At 34.6% G+C, this 17,370-nt stretch overlaps 1 protein-coding gene across 5 annotated transcripts in view; it reads right to left on the bottom strand.

The window, feature by feature from the left end:
• ADAM23 (ADAM metallopeptidase domain 23) overlaps nt 1-17,370 on the bottom strand; it is a 145,703-nt gene that overhangs the window by 40,270 nt on the left and 88,063 nt on the right. For all 5 annotated transcript variants that reach the window (XM_077154849.1, XM_077154850.1, XM_077154852.1 and 2 more), the window contains 8 exons: nt 15,473-15,545; nt 14,685-14,761; nt 12,865-12,930; nt 8,163-8,234; nt 5,891-6,054; nt 4,813-4,897; nt 3,785-3,875; nt 1,413-1,461 (listed from right to left, as the gene is read on the bottom strand). In XM_077154849.1, coding sequence (XP_077010964.1) covers nt 1,413-1,461; nt 3,785-3,875; nt 4,813-4,897; nt 5,891-6,054; nt 8,163-8,234; nt 12,865-12,930; nt 14,685-14,761; nt 15,473-15,545 — 677 coding nt within the window. The remainder of the gene's footprint in view (nt 1-1,412; nt 1,462-3,784; nt 3,876-4,812; nt 4,898-5,890; nt 6,055-8,162; nt 8,235-12,864; nt 12,931-14,684; nt 14,762-15,472; nt 15,546-17,370) is intronic.

The following is a 17,370-nucleotide window of genomic DNA, read 5'->3' as shown; positions in this document are numbered from 1 at the left end:
CAGTTTTTAAATTGTATCTATGTCAGTTCACAGGGGAACAGTATACATATGGTCAAAGGTAAGCCGCATCATACACATTGATACCCTGAGCACATGTGCAGTAGTTCCTAATTTGAGAGTGACAGGACATTTATTCTAGGAAGGATTCCAATAATTTAATGTATTCTGATATCATATAGGAAGCAGGTAAAATCTGCCACCGTTGATAGTGAAAAGAACAGTATGTAAATATATACTGAGAATATATATATTAACTTTAAATGTTTTTGTTGTATTTTATAATTTGTCCAAAACTACATTTGAAAATTGAGAGTTTAGTACACAGAAGTTATCTCCCTATAGAACCAATATTATAAATGGTCCTACCTTCCTATAGTAGTCCTCATAAAATCCTCTGTTACCCCCATAATAATACTGAACTCAAGTACAATATGGTAAGAGACCATGAAAGCTGTTTCAAGTATAAACTATATTTCCTTGAAATGTGTTCTCAAGTTGTAGGGATAATGGTCAACTCCTTCTCCAAACCCTCATGCTTGTGCTTCTCTTCTCTCTACAAGCTGGGCTCCTCTAAGGGTCCGCTGCAAGAATAAGCAAGGGATTCTGCTTGAACAACTAGGCTCCGTACTTTGGCAATGGGGCTCAAAGGGATGGAGGTAGGACCAGAAATGGCCAATCTGTTGGGCAGGTAGGCATAGGCAAAATGTAAGAGGGGCATGTGGATGGCAAACTGCTCTATCTATTAGGAGTGGGCTCTAGCTAAGGAGATGTTAAGACAGCTGCTCCCGTGGGGCAGGGGTCCCTGGGAAAGAGGACAGCTTCCAGGCCTTGGTTCAGTGAGGCAATGGCAGCTGTGGGGCAACTGCTCTAGTTTCCAAAGAAACCAAAGAAGAAAAGAGGAGACCGTTAAGGGGATGTTCAAGCATCCATCAGTAGAAGACTACCTTATTTGGACATAATAAATCTGTCTTAATAAAAAAATACTTATTGATCTTGTAAACACTATAGTACAATTTTTATTACTGTAAGCATATTTACTTACAAGTTTCTTAAAATGTAAATTGATGACTAATTGATTTTTGCCGACTCCTTTAGATAGCAACCAGCTATTATTCTAAGTGTACAAAAAAAAAATGAAGGCGTCTACTGAACTTAGAAGCATTTGTTAATGTGCTTCCTGTAAGGGCGGATAAAAAATGGAAATAGAGAATACATTTTACTTTTATCACTAACTTAAAAGATTAAAATACAAAGTAAATGTATTCCTTTAAGTTCTAAAATATCAGGTAATTAATTATTGAATGTATATTAAGTGCTGAGGCTGAAAGACAATACCTGAGAGATTATAATCTAATTATATGCAGCAATTTTAGCAACAGGCGTATGTCAGATCCACGCATAATGATATTTACCCTGTTTCCTCCATGATGCAGCCACCCCAGGATTCCGTGCAGTCACATTCTAGTACAATGAAATAATAAGAGCAACAGAGGAAAAAAGAAGCAACAAAAATCACATCTTTAATACGCATTATAGCCCTCACAATAATTCTTTATCAATTCCATGTCAAATAGGTCCAGCAGGGAAAGTCTCACAAGCCAAAATTTATTCCTCTTAAATCAATATCTCTTTATACTTTCCTGAATTATAGGTCACTTCCTAAGAAAACAGCAGACAAGGAGACAAAACTGTGTCTTTCTATTAGTAACTCAGAGAACTCAATTAAGTTCCTAGTTGTACTGTTTAGTGAAAAGTATGCTAGTCTAAAGGTAGGAAAGCCTGAGTTCTAGCCCAAGTTACACTATGTAAGGATGTCCCAGAAGTACATGACTTAGCATTTCTTGGGGCTCTGCATTTTCACCTGTATAATGGGAGTAACATCTCCTTGTCCATCTCCCAGAGTGGGTCTGGAATTCACAAGAGATGATGCACCTGTGAGCTCTGAATTGCAAAGCTGTGTTACACAAATGCAACAGATCAGCCTCAAAGTCCTTCTAACAGAGTTCCTCAGAAGGTGGAGAAGGAAATTCAATTTGCTAGTTAACCTGAAACTTGGGGGAACACTAAGGTAACAGGTTTAGTATAAAAGAGCAATCTAAGATGAAAGCGTCAGCAAGCATTTAAATAACAATCGTGAACATGAATTAAGAAGTACAATAGAAAGACATGTCAACAATGTGATTGGCTCTTTATTTCTTCCTGCTCTGTTTTCTATCATTGAAAAGGATATTTTGGAAGAAAAACTTCCAAATGAATTGACTTAAACAAACTCTGAGTTCAGAACTAATGAATTATTTACCTAAACAATTCACAAAAGAATAAAGGATTTTAAGGTAGGAATTATGCCAGGCATTAGTAATGAAACCTGTTTCTCCCTCTACCCTGTCATCCAACTCAGTAACGTCTCTCAACTGACCTCAGCAGTGGCTACTTCCCAGCAATACCGTCTTTCAAGCAAGATTATAAACCTAACCCCACTCATTTCTCATTTTAAGGCACCTGTGCTGACTGAACCCGAAACACTCGTTTAATGTGTACCGTGTTTCCTTAAAAAAATCAAATATGCTGAGTAAAGCATTAATACATGAAAAGTTAGTGGAGATCTGCTAATTGCCACCAGACACTTGGGATGACTATGTTACTTGATGACTTAATTATTATACCCATAAAAGGAATCAAGTAACCCCTGGATATATATTTTGTTTCAATTTTCCCTAATACTATGTATTAATGACAATTATTTGGTAGTTGGCTCAAAAGTATAAAATGTAGGGTAATGTTAAGGTAAGTTCTATTCTTTTCTTCCTTGGAACGATTAGGGTGGGAAGGGACACCTTTATTTCTAGTGTCTCACATTTTCACAGAGAGAAAGGGACTTCTACTTAATTCCCAGTAAAGAGAAAATTTTGAGTTAACATCTTGGTTCCTCTTTGCACAGGATTGCATTATGCCTTCTTCCACACACAAAAAGTATACAGCTGCTTTGAAGTCAAATTGAATATAATCGGGTTGAATTGTACATACTTTCTTTATTTTGATTTTAAAAGAAACTAAACATTTTCATGGGTCCATAAAAGTCTTGTGGCCCCTAGGCTCTGTGCCCGCTGTGCCTACTGGATAAGCTGGCCCTGTCTTTCCATCTACTTCTCACCTGATTACTGAAAAGAGTAGCACCTAAAAGACATTGGTCATATTTTTCTACTGGCTGAGATCTGAAACAGAACGCTATTCTCCACCTCTTGAAAAGAATACTCTCTTCTACTACCTGTCTCCATGCTAAAAGGCCCTGGGGTGGGTCTTCCAGTGAGGGAGCGCCTTCTCTAGTTTTCCTGAGGCAGTAGGTGGATAAGTTTAATTTTAAGTGAAAAGGAGAAGAAAGTCATTTTGGACCTTAGGTCTAAGTCACTTCTCCAATCCAAAAACTTGTGATGGAGCCTCCTCTGGCATCTTCTGTCTGTCCTTAACTGGTTAGAACCCAGGGGGGTGGGCAGGTGAGTATTCAACACCCATGAATCCAACATTGTACAGTGTGAGAAAGAACCAACTCATGCTCTGAGACACTGACTATCCATCATGCCTCCTACTGTGTGGATTTTGAAGGAGAAATTTCTAGAATCCAGATTCAGAATGACCTCAGGTTGCTTGTTTTGTGATATATTTTTTTTTAGGAGAAGGAGATATGCAGTTAAATTATAACTTAGGAATGAAAACTATTTATAGACTAAACATGCATTATACAGACAGAATGGCACATGAAAGTGGGGAAGAAGGTCCGTGTACATACTTGGCTTTCTGCTAGAAGGTTCCCATTGGATTCCAAGGTTTTGAGCCAGGCTCTGCGATAATACTTGTGCCACTGCCATTGGAAGACCATACTGTTTTTCAGAGTTGAAAGTGTGTGGGAAACATTTGAGAGAGTGCACAAAGCTAGTTATTATTTCTTAATCATAACCACATATCATCTCAGTTCCCTAAGTAGAGGCTCACAGCATCGAAAGGTGGCATATGCTCCTTATCATTTCTTTCTTGCAACAGGGCCCGAGAGGCAGAAAGTCCCTCTTACTCTGTGACACTTCTCAGAACTTGATGCTTTCACATGGAAACGCAAAACACAAGTCTCAAAAGTCTGTGCCCCAATTTGGTAAACCCAATTGGTTTACCAAACCAAGGATAAATTGAATTTACTATAAACATGTCAAGATAGGCCCTGACTGAGTGATGGTTATTGACCAGGGTTTAGATCTGGGTAGCAGTTAGGTTTTTTGGATGTTGTTATCAACTGTTAGAAGAAATTTCCTTTATAAAAATGGAGATATCAACAAAAATGAGATTAAGGAAATAGTAGTTCCAATTTATATTACAGATAGCAGGTGGAAAGCATAAAGATGAAAACATTTACATGGAAGAAAAGAAAGATACTGATTGGACATAATCATGGACTCTTTGGTTTAAATGAGTTAAATCTAACCTGAACAGAAGAGTATTATAACTGGAAAAAAAAGTTATAAAATAGGATGAATAAACTTTAAAAAAACTCAACATCTTATCTATAGAGGCCTAAAAATCTTTGGGCCAATCTTTGGCTTGCAGTTTCCTGATAAATATAAAAAAAAAACTATCATCAGGAAATGAAATAATACCTCTTTTCTAACACTAAAGACTACTTTTGGTTCCACCTGCTAATATAACCCACTTGTGCTATATTACTGAAGTTCTAAACAAGCATGAGAAGGGATGTAAACTGGGACACAGGGGAGAAAGAGATCAGATATAAAGATAAAGCTCTACTTTAAGAAAATTGATCAAGTTTACCTCATTCACACCAACTCCTCTCGTGCGAGAACAGACACCTCCAAAGAAGCTCAGACTGCTTCTCTTATAGTGAAATGTCACACGCCTTAAGAAAAAAAAAATTCTATTAGGAAATCAATGTGGTAACCATTATGTAATTACTCCTGAAATATGTAGGTAAGTCTACTCTCCTACACTGAACTCACCAAAGCCATCCTCCAAAAGAAAAGCTGAATTTTAAGTATCTTTCTATTTATGCTGTCAGAATTATTGAGCAAACATTAACTGAGTACCTACTCAGCATCACACAATGGGCCAGGAATTAAGGACACAAAGATAAGCAAGGTCTTCATCCTAATTCTAATATTGATGATATCTAATGATCTTAACTATTGATGAGATCTACTAGTTACAGAAAAACTGCTCGCCTTTAAAAGTTGCATAGTGAAGACAGAGAAAAGAAGCAAAAGAGTAAAGATGAGAGCGAAGGAAGGACTCCTGATTCCAGGACAGGACCATGGAGAAATGTCTGAAAACAGCTTCACCATAAATGAGGAAGGGAACAGCTTACCTATATCAAAAACAAAGTATAGTACCCTTTTTGTCTTATTGATAGAAACTCAATTTTATTAAATGATCCATCTAAAAAGACAACATATCTTAGTCTCTCTTACAGGTAGGTGTGGCCCTGTGACTAAGATCTAGCTAATGAGATGTTAGCATAATTGGTGTGTGCAGCTTTCAGGAAAGCTGCTTTAAGGTAGCTGACTTGGTTAGAAGGAGCATCCTTTTGCCCTCCTACAAGGCTGTCATTTCTACTGCTAGTAATGAGGAGTTGTGACGGCTGGGCTGCCAACAGCCATCTTTGGATCATGAGTTGACCTTGAGGATGGAAGCTATGAAGGTAGGGCTAATGACCGTGAAACTACCACCTCATCACGAGACGTCTTAGCTCCATGCTTCTTATAGAACTGAGAGAGGAATAAGCATCAATTTTGTTCAAGTCCCTGTTTTCTAATATGTAGCTCAACTGATACAATAAAGTAATAAAGATAAATGCTAAATCAAGAGCACAGTAAAAGCTTAGTTGGGTACACACGAGATGAGATGCACAGCGTCGGCGTGCTGCTTGATGCGCTGCCGGTATTTGGAGAATTCATGGAGCATCTGCACAGGGTTGGTGGTGATGTCAATATGATCCTTCTCAGTCCAGGTCTCTACAGCCACCAGGACAACCCTGGTATTGAGCTGCTCCTTGTAAATCTGAGGGTATACAACAGGACAGGTGCAGGAGGAAAACACCGGGTCAAACATGCACGACCAGTGAGTAAGAGTCAGCGGAAGGACTGGAAGGGGGAGGTGAGAGGAGAACATGGGGTCATGATTAGCTCAGAGAGAGTCCTCTTTTCCTTTCTCTTTCCCAAGTGCATAAATAAATAAATAACAAGCACACAAGAAAGTCATGCAATCTGGTCTCATGTCACCTACTCTCCATCCAGGTTATTTCGTTCTCAGATCAGCCCGGCATCTCGCTAGGGACAGATTCTAAAGTCAGGACTTAAACTGAAAGCAGGACGTAGTAAAATTACCCTTCCAAACCCCGTAGGAAGGTGCCAAGTTGGAGCTCAATATACTTATTCCTGCAGGGTTGGAATGGATCACTACATCTTCAGACAACCACCAAACCATATGGCTGGCTGGCCTTTGGAGGTCGTATCATAGGAAAAGTGAAATAACACTGAGCGAGCATCACAGAACTAAGAGGGAAGAGCAGCTTTATGTCTCTCATTTCACACTCACCACAAGGTGGCATTCCCCACAATATTAAATTACCATCTTTCTGCTTTTCTACTTTTAACCAAGTAGCTAAAAAATTCACATAATTAAACAACCTCAATGAATGCTTTCACTTTGTTCTATTTTCAAACTAATTAAGAAAATAATGTATGATCTCTGCAGACACTGAAGAGCAGACTGCAGCTGTGCAGTCTTCACAACAAAGAACCAGTTAAATGCAACATCTTGTAAATATTAGAATTGGTCAGCTACTGTATCTCATATGGGAACCAAAATAAAGGTTACAGTTTAACGTGATTTTGTTCAATTATGCTGAAACGTTAACATGGAGATGAAACCAGGTAAACAGCTTTTACAGGGGAAAAGATGTGTTTAATAGTGTTTTTTGCATCTATGTTTATTTTCTATCCACTGCATTATGTAATAATTCACAGAATGTACTACGAACAGTTTTTCTCTGAGAAGACTGCTAAGAGCTAAGATTAAAGAAAATTAATAAACCAGTGGAAACTGGCACTCAGAAATTCAACCCAACTTTATATGTTACAGTATACCCATCTATCTATATTTTATTTTTGCTTAGCTGTGCTTACCAGATATTATTTATTATGACTATTTACATGATGGGTGTGGGGGGGTCAGGATTGTTTAGAAGGTGTAAAAGAAGACAACTGTTAATCCTATAAATAAGCATCATTTAGATGTTGGACACTTCATAATTAAAAAGGGTTTTTCCAATTAAGAGGGAACATAAAATAAAATTCAGATAAATATATATTTAGTCGAATAAAATAGCACTTTCCATGAAAATATACAATATAGTATATGCTATTTTTAATTTATAACTAGTCAAAATTGAATTATTTATTAGAATTTAATGCATCACATTCACATCTATGGAGTTACTACCTGAATCGGGGGTAAAAAGAAAATCTTAACTATTACTCTAACTTAAAAAATCAAAGGAGAAAACATATTGATATTAAAGATTTGTGAAGTTAGAAGTCTTTGTAAAGAGATAGATCTTTCACTGTTTGAAATTCGTTTTATTTGTGCACTGAACCTAATTCTGTCATCTAGAAATAAAGTTTGAGTCATTCCACAAATGGGAACACTAAGAAATATTTCTCTTTTAAAAAAATTTCTGTATTACCTGCATTCTCCAAATATAATCCATGTCAATTTATTAGTTCTTCTCTGTTAACGCTATATATTTGGGACACTAAGTTCAAGTAGTTATTATTAACAAAGTTTCATCTGCCAAGTGAAATTTACATTGTTTTTGGTAACTGATTTTCTTCAACCTTTTATCCTGCATAGACACTGATGACAATGAGGTCTACACGTCACATAGAAGCAATGCTAACGCACCTCCGGGATTTTGAGAATAATTAATAATCCCTTGAAACTCTGATAGCACTAGTTTTTATAAAGCAGACCACCCTATGTAACTTCTAGACAGATAAGCCCAAGGTTTCTATGTTTACTTATGCCCAAGAAAAAAGGAACAAGTAAGCAAAGATGTAAAACGGTCTATCATAATCAAATGGGCTCAAGAAAACTGAGACACTTACAGAATCCACGAGGTTGACCACAGACTTAGCAAAGTTGTTGGTATGTGGATGAGATGAACGATGCTTCTTATACTGAAAAAAAAAAAGATATGAATTATTGCCATACCATAATTTAATGGAAAATTTCAAAATTCTGTAAAAGCAGCAACCTCACAGCAATAACAAAAAAATGGGAATTAAGAAACAAAGATATTTAGTTTGTACCACATTGCATATGTTCTTATTTATTTCTCTGCAGGACAAGAAACTCTGTCTAAAACACCCATGATGTCCTGGGTAACTAAAAGGGGCACAGTAATCTATGTGAGGAGTTTTTAATGCAGTCAATGTCCTCAAATGCAATCCTTTTGGTTTCATTGAAGATTACCAGCTTAGAAAGGGCTTAGAAAGGGCCAAGAAATTTAACCACGGTTGGACACACCCTTCACTATACACAGATCAAGAAAATAACTTAGGTGGCATGATAGATAGTCTGTGATAAAGTATGCATTTGCAGTATATTTGGTATATTCTTTCAGAGGAATACCTCTTCCAAAGAAACCTTTTGCTTTGGACTGGTCAAAGTCAGAACAAATAGGAGAAAAAAAGTAAAAATGCTAAGTGTGCCAATAGTTTATGAGTGTTTATGATTCTTTAAGAAAATAAGGAAAAGTACATTAATGGGATAATTATATAACAGCACACAGAGGGCTACGATTTTAGCAAGGAGTACTGTGCTCAATGTGTCTTTAATAGGACATTTGAAAACTGAAGTCTCATAGGAGAATCATGCCCTCCACTGGTCAGTGAGGTTCTCATTGCCTTTTACAACTGAAAACATTATTACTAATGTTAATAATTAAATGGTTATTATAATAATGTATCCTTCATGAAGATGTAAAATATCCCAACATTGGAAAACCATGGTTATTTTTTCTCCTTTGTCCATTTTTACCTTTAGATTTGTCAGACCCCTTATCTCTCTACCCCAATGACTAACACCTAATGGGGCAGTACATATCTGTAAGATGAATTTTATTTTGCTTCTGAATGTTACTTTGTCCTTGTTAGAGATTTCTTTTTTTTAATTTAAAAATGTTCACATGCTTGTGCATTAAGGATAGCATAATGATCACAGAATGCATGACATGAGAGTCGCAAAGAAATAAAATGAGGTATTTTAGAGTTAGTCAAAATATGATAGATTTTTCTTTTATTTTCTAACTTAATTTCCAAGTCTCTGGCTTTTTATTTTAAAAAGATCACTCTGCTTTCTGTGTGGTGAGTGAATGAGATAGAGAGGGTCAAGAACAGAAAGAAGAAACAGCGAAAGTAGCAAAATGGTAAAAGGTGGTGGCTCTGGGTATCTGGGTGGGGGGATGCTAGAGTTTTCTGTATGAGTTTTGTATTATTTTTGCAGCTGTCCTGTAAGGTTGAAACTTTTTCAAAATAAAAAAGTTTAAAAAAATGAAACAGTCAGTGAGCTGGGAGGGTTGTTGTGTCACAGAACTAGAGCTGAAGGAAATGTTTCAAGAAGGAGGGAGTAATCAGCTGTGTCCAATGCTGCTCAGACGCCAAGGAAGACAAGGGCAGTCAAGTAACCATCAGATTTGTTACACTGCCACTCCATTTAACTGTGTACCTAGGATTTACAGGAAATATAAGTGCTTTTCCTATCACAAATATCTGATCCACAACAGCTCTTTGAGGTGGATTTTATTATCCTATGTAGTAGGTTGAATAGTGCCCTCCTCCCCAATTCATGCTCACCTGGAACCTCAGAATGGGACTCTATTTGGAAAGACAGTCTTCTCAGGTGTTAAAACAAGGTAGTACTGGATTAAGTGGGCCCTAAATTCAATGGCTAGTGTTTTTATAAAAAGAGAAGTGAACACAGAGAGAGACCCCCCAGGGAAGAGAACCATGTGAAGCCAGAGGCAGACACTGGAGTAACGCAGCCACAGGGCACTGAATGGAAAGAAATACCCAGAGGCAGCAGAAGCTGGAAGAAGGAAGGAAGGATCTGCCCTTGCAGAGTTCAGAGCGGGGCATGAACCCACCAACACCTTGATTTTGAACTTCTAGCCTCCAGTACTATGAAAGAGTAAATTTCTTCTGTTTTATAGTATCTAGAAAACTAATGCACTTTGTTTCATAAAAGTGTAAAATGAAGAATAAAGAGAACAAATAATTATCCAAGACACACTGCTAACCCTGAAACCTTACTCTGGGATTGAGATAGGAGGTAAGTTTGTTCAGTTAATAATTCTTATTAAATAGTTCATGTGCATCCCTACCAAACCATGATTGTTGATGAGAACTCATAATTTTTTTTAGGTAAATAAAATATAGCTCTTTTTTTTAAAAAAATAAAAAGGAAAATCAGATGAGGCTGGCATTGAAAGATATTTTGATTTTTCATTGTATAGTTGCCCTTACTGACTCATACTTAAGAATTCAGCAAAACTGTAGGCATTTCATTTGCTTTTCATACATTTTAAAATATCTCAGCCAATTTTTACTAGAGTAAGACTTTTAATACTTATTTTTAGTTTAAGTGACTCAGAGAAATGTTTGCAGATCCTTACAGAGGCTATAATTGGCCCATAAATTAAGGTTCACCATCCAGGTACTAAAATGCTTTCTACAAAATTGAGGAATATTTCTTTTCTAATTGAAAGCCATTGATATAAATACATTGCTCATTCAAAATAGGCTATTCACATTTTTTCAGCAAGCCAATATTAGGTCACTCTGAATTAAAGAGGCATGCTTAATGCAAATGTAGGCAAAAATGTTTCTACTTCCTGCATGACAGAACTAATTTTGCATATTTAAGAAAATACAAGTTCCTTCAATGATAAAACTTACTTTGATATCCTCTGATCACTCAAAACAATTTACATTTAAAGTGGCAAATTTGCTTTTGCTTCTCAACAAACACAATCGTTAAGAAATTTGCTTTTTGGAAAAAGATTAAAATTAGAACTTGATTTTTAACCTAAGTGTGACAGTTATTAAAATACAGTGCTGCCTCCTATGGTAAAAGGATTGTGAGATGAGTAGTCTCAATGGGATGATTATTCTGAAAATCACTGGCAAATCTCCAGATATTAAAAAATAGATCTAGTAATTATTCTAGTTCAGCTTGACTTTCAACATGTAAATTTAAGTACTTCGATCCATATTCTGATTTACTGCTCCTTTGTGGCTACTGATTACTAAAGCTACCTTTACCATATAAAGCATACCTCAAAAAAGGGGACTTCTAAATTCTTAAGAGAAAAAATATATATTCTTACAAAAGAACACATCTGGAACTACTATGGATAAGGATTTAACTTGGTCTTAAAGCAAAAGGAAAATAGTTTTAGTTCTCTTAGCTCAATGCATTATTTCTCTACATAGTAGAAATCCCCTTAGTTCATTTTTTCCTACTTTATGCATTATTATTATTCAAGAAAAAAGCTTTTACTTTAAAAAGTTTCTTTATAAGTATTCCTTCCAAGCTTTTGTACAAATTTCAGTACTCTTTTCTGGTTTCAGAGACAGATTAATATATACCTAATTCCAATTCATTTTGATAATAATAATGATATGAATTTCCAATATTGACCATTGAAAGACCTTCCTAGGGTGGGCCACGGTGGCTCAGCAGGTAAGAATGCTTGCCTGCCATGCCCGAGAACCTGGTTTCAATTCCCAGTGCCTGCCCATGTAAAAAAAAAACGAAAGACCTATTTTGATAGAATGAACAAGGTAATTTTATCACATAGGCTAGTAGACTGCGTAGAAATTTTTCACATACGAAAAAATATTTTAAGAAACCTGCCATTTTATTATTCATAAAGTAAAAATAAGATTAACTTTAGAAGGATTAAAAAATACTTCAAAATATTAAATATTAAAAAATTATTGTTTCCTATTTTGTACAGGTAAGTGGAACATGGTTAAAAGAATTTCTTTTTTATCTTCAAGAGAGGCCAAGGGAGGACAATGATTGTTTTTCATATGTCTTGAGTGTGACTGCAATGACATTTCAATCAATCACATTGTACTTTAACAGAAATAACACAAGACAGTCCATATCTTTAATTTTGAAAGAAGACAAATCATTGATTAATATATTCTCTCTGAACATATCTTTATTGTATTTATTTCTTTCTTGTAATTGTATCCACCACAAATCATAGGAAGAAAAAGATAATACTAAATTCTTAAGAGAAAAAATACATATTCTTACAAAAGAACACATTTGGAACTACTATGGATAAGGATTTAACTTGGTCTTAAAGCAAAAGGAAAATAGTTTTAGTTCTCTTAGCTCAATGCATTATTACTCTTTTCCTTGAACAAACACATAGAATAAAATTAGGAAGCAATGATAAAGAAAAATAGACAAACATGTAGACGAAGAAAAATAGAGTAAGAATGTTAACTGAAGGCACATGAAAATGTCTAACAAATAGTTAGCACCATTAATTATATATGTTGTTATAATTAACAACAGGGATAGTTAGGGTTGTGTTTAGGGGATAGTTTAAATTCTATAAAATACCTAGTACTTTCAAACACCATGAAATAACTTAAGATAATATCTCCAAAAAAAAAGCATCTGAATATCTTGGCTTTAATAAATAATAAGTAATGGTTAAATGCAAAGTAAATGTTTTCTTTTTTAAGTAAACTGTTGGTCTAAAGTCCAGTGAGTCTATATCCTTACCGTTTTGTGATCATTAACAATCATAAGTTCCAAATATTTCATTTCTTCAAATACACCACGAGATGGCTGTGGAAATGTAAATATATGGTCAGAATAGTGGTGATATAAAATATGTCTGAGGTTCATTATTAAGCTGTAGGTTGTCTTTGAACATCAGAAAAACTCTTTACTGCCTACTTTATAAACATTCTGTAAGAAGCAAGGTCAGGAAGTTAAGTATCCATTTAAGACCTGACTAAAAACATACCCAGGTAATCAAAAAAAAAGTGACCATAAACTATGAATAAGTATTCAAGTATTCAAAAATGAACTGGATTTAATCATCATCACATTTAAGTGCTCATCAAGACAGGAAACAGCTATGTTGTTTTTATGTGTTTTATATGTAAAAAAAAAAAAGGTCCGGGGAGAAATATAGAGTATAATTCTGTTAAAATAAATAAACCTCAATTTCTTTGGCATAAAGATGTGATAAAAAATATTCATAGTTACTTAAAACTTCAAATCATAAAACACAAATTATAATCACCTCCAGGTATATCAACATATATCAACATAGTCAAACAGAAATGTTAACTCACTGGAATGAAATTCTAATAATAATGTATCAATTCTTAACCATACAATTTCTCAAAGGAACAATCATTGCCAATCATTATATTCTGGCATTTCTAAATTTTAATTATTTCTGGATAATCATTTAAGAGTAAGGGCTAAGTTTTTTAGACCTCATTTGGTCTTTTATTTTCTTTTTCATAATTGGAAAATTAACAGTAGCTCTTTGTTTTTCCCTATATGGTAACTGGTTTATATTTATAAGGGTAGACTATAGCGAAAGGTCAGCCCTCCATATAAAACTTATTGTTGCTAACTATATCTTCAAAAGTAAACACAATAAGATCTCTAAAGTACAAAAAAATGTTATCCATAATCACCTTAATTTCAAGACAGGCTCATAAAAGAGAGGATGAGTTATGGAACTAGGTTTTTGATGGTTGGTGGTCTAATCTTTACACACAAAAATACATCCAGCAAAACACTATCTAAAATGAGCAATTTCCACTCTAATTACTCATTAATTTATCTAGTAAATTGCCATGTAATCTATATGCTGCAGAATTAATTCTCGGTTACATAGCATTCACCATGTAATTACAAACCATCCCCATCATTACAGTTTTCTAATCTATTATGAAAAAGACTAGGAACATAATTTCAGTCATAAAGTCCCTATACATTTATTAATACATGCGAGATACAAAACAGTTGTTGATTACATAGTTACCTGATTTTTATTTAGTAACTGTCATATTATTAATGGTCAAATGGATTTATTCCATTCTGAAAAACACATCCTGCTTCCAAGTTTGGTGAAGTTTTTAATTTGAAAGAAATAAGAATAAGTATGATAGGCCAACCTAACTCCTCCCTGGGCTATTCTTTTTTAACAGGAACATTTTATATAATGTTCTATAAACCACATGGCCAAAAAAAAATTGCTATACTTTCAGTAGGAAAAAACTCACTGTAACTTTTGTAAGAGAACACTTAAAGCTGGAGCTGAAAATAATATATTCTTCATATGACAACAGAATTCACAGAACACTGTAATCAGTTTGATCCATTATTATGAGTCCAGTTTAGAATTAAAGTCACCTAAGAAATCATAATCATAGTGGTTTTTTTGCTTGTTGTCTTTTTTTTTAAGAGGACATTTACCAAATCTAAACTGCTTTAGGTACACTTACATACCGTGTGATGACAGGCACACAATTTAACTAAGTAAAATAACCCCACCTGTGGCTCAGTGCTACACTCACATTCACTGCTCGCTTTCTTCTCCTTTTCAACCACTGTAATTCAGATAGAAAGGGCCACTGGTCATGACTCTCCATACCTATGCAAAACAAAAACAAATACCAAGATTAATGCTTAACTGCATTCCAATGAATATGCTTTTCAAATATCATATGAAGGAACAGTGACATTAATAATAGATGTCATCTCAAAATCAAAATAACCTCAGGTGAAAAAAGCCTATTTATCATCACGCAATTCACAGTCTTGTGATCACAAAAATATTTCAAACGTAATTTACTTCCAAACACCATGAAAAATGTAATGATTGTTGAAGACTTATTAGAACATGGGTACTTGGACCACCTGACACTCAAGATCCAAAAATTTAATGGAATTCTGTAAGGCTAAATTTCTTTTAAAATGAAAAATAACTTATGGTATAAGCTTTTGCATAGATCATTAAAGACTTTGGCATTAAAATATAGAAACGACATCACAGACCCAAACAACCCAAAAGAAACTTGGCAATAATTGCATGTTTAAGATGCTTCATGGCCAGCAATAAACTGCCAGTAAAATTTAGGGATGATCCTCGCTGAACCTTCTGTTGCATGTGGCCACTCTGTGGTTCCCAAGGCAGCTGTACTCTAGGTACAGTCTTATCTCAGTCTTTCAATTGCTGCTCATCCATACTATTCAGCACAGATCTTGTACCAGCTCTACCGCCCAGCAAGCCTGCACATCTACTGAGTTCCAAGTGTACAGCTCCTACTACATAAAATCCAATCGTGTTTTAATGAAAACTTACTGATATTCTTCATTTGCTTAGAATATTGTCCTGCCATGGTTCTCTGGATGATATGTGGTCGACCTGAGCTTTTCTGAAACAAGCATAATCGCAGGAAATTAAAAAAAACAAGATATGAACAAAACTCTATGCAATAGTATTAAAACTTTCTCTAATATTCCTAATACAGGAATATTTATATACTAGTCTCTTAGCTATCAAAAATTAGAAGTATAGGTAAATATAATGAAATTTTTATTTTAAATAAAATAACATGCAGTAGCTCCAGTTTAGATCAAAGCAGAGTTTTATCAACTAGTCTAAAACCATCTTTCTTAGAAGTCATGAATAGGAAATTCACAAGAAAAATAAATAATCAAATAACATGAAAAATGCTAACCACTTTAATACTGATTCAAAATGCACGTTAAAAAAGCAATGATTTTTTTGCCATCAAGTTGGCAAAAAATTAATTATGGTATATAGAGTTAGTTATAGTTGCTGGTAACATATTATCAGAGGAAAATTAAGCAATGCCCATCAACAACCTTGAAAATATTCACATCTTATGCCCTAGTAATCACACTTTTATGGATACCTTACTACCTCTACTATTATTACTATTGGCCACCATTACTGAGTACAGAGCTAATGTACTCATTACCCAATTTATTCCTGACAAGAACCCATATTGTGAATATTTTAGAACCATTTTACTAATAAAGATAATGAGGTACAGAGCGATCCCCTGTTAAGTAAAATCATATTACAAAATAATGAACCAATTAATTTTTTTTTTAATGAGATTATGTCATTAAAGAACTGGAAGACTGTATACCAGAAGGTGTAAAAAAGTTATCTCTGGAGAATGGATGATGGATAATAATTATTTAATTATTTGCTTATTTTGCTTTCCAATATCCTACACTGAATTTGCTTTAGTGTCAGAAAAAGTTATTAAAAAGAGCCTTAACGCATAAAACAAAAGACCTTCAATAAGTTTGGTCATTCATTTATTACTTGAGAGAGAACATGAATTTTCATTAGAAACATGCCATCCATATTACTTTACATTGTAAAGCATGTTAAAATTAAACACCCAGCTCTATTATCAACAATATAAATTTAATTTAGTTAGAATTAATTCAGATGGAAGGACATCCAGATTAATTGCATTCGCAACTAGTTAGTAAACTGCCTAAAAATAAAGGGCTTAATATAGAAATTTTTGCATCAGCAACTCAATTTTTAAAGCTGATTTATTAAAGTTTCAAGTACTATTCCTTTTCTTCTACCCATGGTGAAGATGAAGGCAGTTATTTACAGGAACAAAATGTAGGCAGTAAGAAAGCAGGCAAAAAAGAAAAGACAATAATAAACACAGGAAAACCAGTCCCTGGACACATGATTACGGGTATAATAATGCTTTAAATATCACGATAAGAGCAGCCTACATTTATGTATCTCTTCAACAGTTTATCAGACCGTCACAAAAATTTATTAATTCAATGAATCTACAAAGTTGCCTTATGAGTAATGCCTTGAAAAATATCATCTCATTTTATATATTTTAAATATGCTAATGCTTGGAGAGTTCTTGTTTTGTTTTGTTTTCTGTGGGTTTCTTTTCAGGATAATATTAATTAAAACTAGAAGTCAGAGGTTCAAGGGTTGTTCAGTGGTAGAATTCTCACCTGGCATGTGGGTGTGCACTTCCCCCCAACAAAACAAAACAATAAAAGACCTAGAAATCAGAATGAGTCAAATAATTTTTCTGTACACAGGTTATCTACTTACCAGTGGAGTAGAAAGAAAAACATTTTACTTAATCAAAGGATCCAGGTGGGGTTGTTTTCATTATCTGGACATTTTTTTACAGTTGTTAATTGAAAAATTATAGATTTATTCAAACATTAACT

This window comes from Tamandua tetradactyla, chromosome 3 (genome assembly GCF_023851605.1).
Source record: "Tamandua tetradactyla isolate mTamTet1 chromosome 3, mTamTet1.pri, whole genome shotgun sequence".
NCBI classification, from domain to species: Eukaryota; Metazoa; Chordata; class Mammalia; order Pilosa; family Myrmecophagidae; genus Tamandua; species Tamandua tetradactyla.
The sequence above is the reverse complement of the archived record's forward strand: the minus strand, read 5'-3'. Positions and strand labels throughout refer to the sequence as shown.